Source organism: Pteropus alecto, unplaced genomic scaffold, assembly GCF_000325575.1.
Source record: "Pteropus alecto unplaced genomic scaffold, ASM32557v1 scaffold125, whole genome shotgun sequence".
In the NCBI taxonomy this organism is placed as follows: domain Eukaryota; kingdom Metazoa; phylum Chordata; class Mammalia; order Chiroptera; family Pteropodidae; genus Pteropus; species Pteropus alecto.
The window spans coordinates 36,461-39,748 of record NW_006436888.1 but is presented as its reverse complement, the minus strand read 5'-3'; the positions used below and the strand labels follow the sequence as shown (position 1 = coordinate 39,748).

General features: G+C 43.8%; 1 protein-coding gene across 12 annotated transcripts in view; it reads right to left on the bottom strand.

Annotated features, from left to right (window-relative positions):
• Nucleotides 1-3,288, bottom strand: part of UBR4 (ubiquitin protein ligase E3 component n-recognin 4) — a 119,604-nt gene extending 116,316 nt beyond the window's left edge. For 9 of the 12 annotated variants that reach the window (XM_025048609.1, XM_025048612.1, XM_025048613.1 and 6 more), the window contains exon 1: nucleotides 3,039-3,288. In XM_025048609.1, the coding sequence (XP_024904377.1) occupies nucleotides 3,039-3,214 (176 nt within the window). In that variant the 5' untranslated portion in view covers nucleotides 3,215-3,288. The remainder of the gene's footprint in view (nucleotides 1-3,038) is intronic. The other 3 variants (XM_025048615.1, XM_025048616.1, XM_006914300.3) reach the window with 1 other exon arrangement.

The following is a 3,288-nucleotide window of genomic DNA, read 5'->3' as shown; positions in this document are numbered from 1 at the left end:
TAATCTACAGAATCAATCAAATTGTTCAGTGACAGTCATGCTCACCACCATCTTGCACAGGGTTAAGAAAGGAACTCTGTATTCGATAGTACCTTAAAACATACAGTCACATTCAGCAATTATACTAATCCCACATACAGTATATGTTCCGTTAAACTAGTTCTAGCTCCATTTCGGGTCTGGAAAAGTACTGGTATTTAAAAGACCTTCAATCTTTACCAAGAAAAGACATGCTGGCAGCAAGGAGTAGAAGTGAAAATAAACTCCCCCTTAAGTAAACTCAAATATCTTTTTCTTTTAAAATGCTAATGACACTTTTGAGAGTACCTTCCCAATTTATCCATGTTAATCTAGTCCTCCTTTGTTTTGCAGTTTGGTTACAAAGTTAAACTTAACAGAGTCTGGACCTAGGAATATTATCTACCTTTACTTTAAACTGAAAGGTCAATTCCAACTATAAAAGTATAAAGAATAGGGACAGAAAGCAGAACGGAAGAGTACTGGGGAGTCTCTAAAGACATTTGTCATCATCCTCAAATGTCAAAAAGGGAGGAAAATTCAATGGGTGAGCAGGCTGCCAGATAGAAAGAGTGAGCAGGCATGATGGAGCCAGGGCATGGGAAGCAGAGAATAGCAGCTTGCAACAGAAAAACTGAAGGTCCCTGGAGGCAAAGAAGAAAAACATGGAACAAAAGAAAGAAACACAGGAACTGCAGAAAATAGGAGCAGTAGCCACAAAAGTAAAACAGCAGCCTAGGCACACAAATCTCTGATTAGCAACCAAATGAAGCCCACCACAGCAAATGTACGGTGCTGGCTCTGATCTGGTCCTATACTCATGACCATAACTCTATATTCAAGAAATACTTCCCTAATTCTAACGCCCTCATTTCATTTTTTGAAAGGCAAATAAAACCTGAGAAACACAATACTGATAGCGGGGTGCTAATTTTTGTGCTCCAAACCATGTACTGGCAAACACTGGCCTGCAGGCCAAATCCAGCCAGTCACCTGTTTGTACAGTCCATATTTGGTTTTTACATTTTTTTAACGGCTGAAAAAAAATCAAAAGGAGGATATTTTGTAACATGGAAATATCATATGAAATTCATGCTTTGGTATCCATAAATAAGACTCTAGAACACAGCCACACCTACTCACTTATGTATTGAGTCCGGTTGCTTTCTCCATACAGTAGCCAAGATGACCAATCTGATCTTTTACAGAAAAAGTGTGCCAACCCCTGCTCTACACCGAACTGAACATATAGTATGTTTAGTTATTTTAATTGCAAAGAACTTGTAAGCCTGATGTTTCTTCTAGAAATTTTTCTTAAAAAAAAAAATTTCTTAATATTCTTCTCATAGGGCCTGAAGAGGACAAATAGCAAGCTTTCAAAGTTAGCTGAGACAAAAATCTGAACAGAGACTTCAAAGATCTTGCCTTCCAATAGAAGTCTGTGTTACTAAACAGCCAGCAGTTTGGACCCCTTTTCTAAACCATGAAGAGAGGTCTTACGAGTGTCCACAAACACAGGCAGCTCTTGATTATCTCAGCTACTATAAGGTGCAGGAGGGGCCATTTATTACTCACGTGGCAAAATTCAAACCTAGTTTTGATATATTTGGTTTTGGCTCCTTCTACAGGTTGGAGGGAGTTGCTTAACTATTACAGTTTAAAAAGCATAGACTCAGAACACCGGATGTTTGGGAGGGTGTCAACAAATGACTTTATAAGCTACTCAGTTCATGTCCACAAAAACATAAAAGCGAATGTTCAAAAAAGAGTGGAACACTATTTATTATAAGTAACATGATGAATATAATTCATAAAAAACACCGCCAGTCTAAATGTTTCAAAGAGTTTTTAAAAAGCTACATAATTTAAGAGCAGTACCTTTGATACTTGTCTACAACTTCAGAACATTCTGGGCTTAATAGATACAAAAATTCTGAAAAGTAAACTGTAAAGTTACTAAACCCAACCATATTACATATGTATTTTTAAACTGCATCCAAAGCATCACAAACCTAACAGTAAGCACTGTAATAAACAATATGTCAAACAGTGGGCCTTCCGAACTTAGTAATTAAGTAGCAATTTCTAACCTTCTGGGAAACATTTAGATACCATTGTTGCCATGAAGCTATAATGACCCAGTTAGCAACTGAAGGGAGTTGCTGAAGTAAAGGTTGGCTAGAAAAATGAAAGTGAGACTGGCTTGAAAAGTATGTCTACCATTACACTAATGAAAGACTGCTCTGAGCAAAGTAAGTCAGGAAAACGCAAGCACTCTGACATCACCGACTTCCTTTGAACGACTCTCACCATCTAAGAATCTATATAAAAAGGCAAAACCATGTAACAGCAAAGCAATACATAGTCGCATCTGTAAGAGTCTGAACATTTTATTGGCAGAGAAAAGAGAACACCTTCTTTGGGAAAATGACCTCGTAGACTAACACGCTGAAATGTTTTAATCAAAGACCGTTACAGTAGAAATATACAATAAGTACCACCTGAAAAGAAAGTCATCGATGGTCACTAGTAGCTTCAGTCACAGAAACAGCACGTGCCCCCAAGTGATTACAGCACCACGAGAGACCGTTATTAAATTATGTGGTACGTCTTCAATTTAAACCCCGGGTTCCGCTCCGGCCCAGGATAGGGGCAAGAGTGCCGGCGAGAAATGCAAACTCATCAGTGCTTTGACCTTAACACAGGGCCAGCCCCGGGGACGTTCCCCTAAGAGCGCGGTGCATTTCAAAGTCGCTCCGGAACGGGTCCGACCACGCCCTCCGGAGAAGGCGATCTCAAAAGTTTTGCTGGCGAGGGACATCGAGGCACAGATGACTTACCTGGACTGGCAAGAAATCTCAGACAATCTCTCGTCCCCCCGGGCAGGGGAGCCCCGCCGCCGTGGCTGGGGCAGGGGTCCGCGAGCGGCAGGAGATGGCCCGGGAAGCGGGTCCAGACGATCCCGCACAACCTCCCTTCCCCCTCCCTGCGCCCGCCCCTCCGGGGCCGCCGCCCGGTACCTCTCGATGACTGAGGCCACCAGCTGCGGCAACTCCTTCATCTCGAAGGCAGAATACGACGCGGACAGCAGCGGCCGCACCGCCACCTCCCAACCCGGGGTCGTGTCCGCCCCTGTCTCCGAGGCCCCGGGCGCCGGAGCCGCTGCCGCCGCCTCTTCGCCGCCGCTCGTCGCCATCTTCCGTCGTACTACTGCGGCTCCCTCCGGGGGCTTGCCACCGGCCCAGCGCCGCCTCCCGTGAGGGGGCGGAA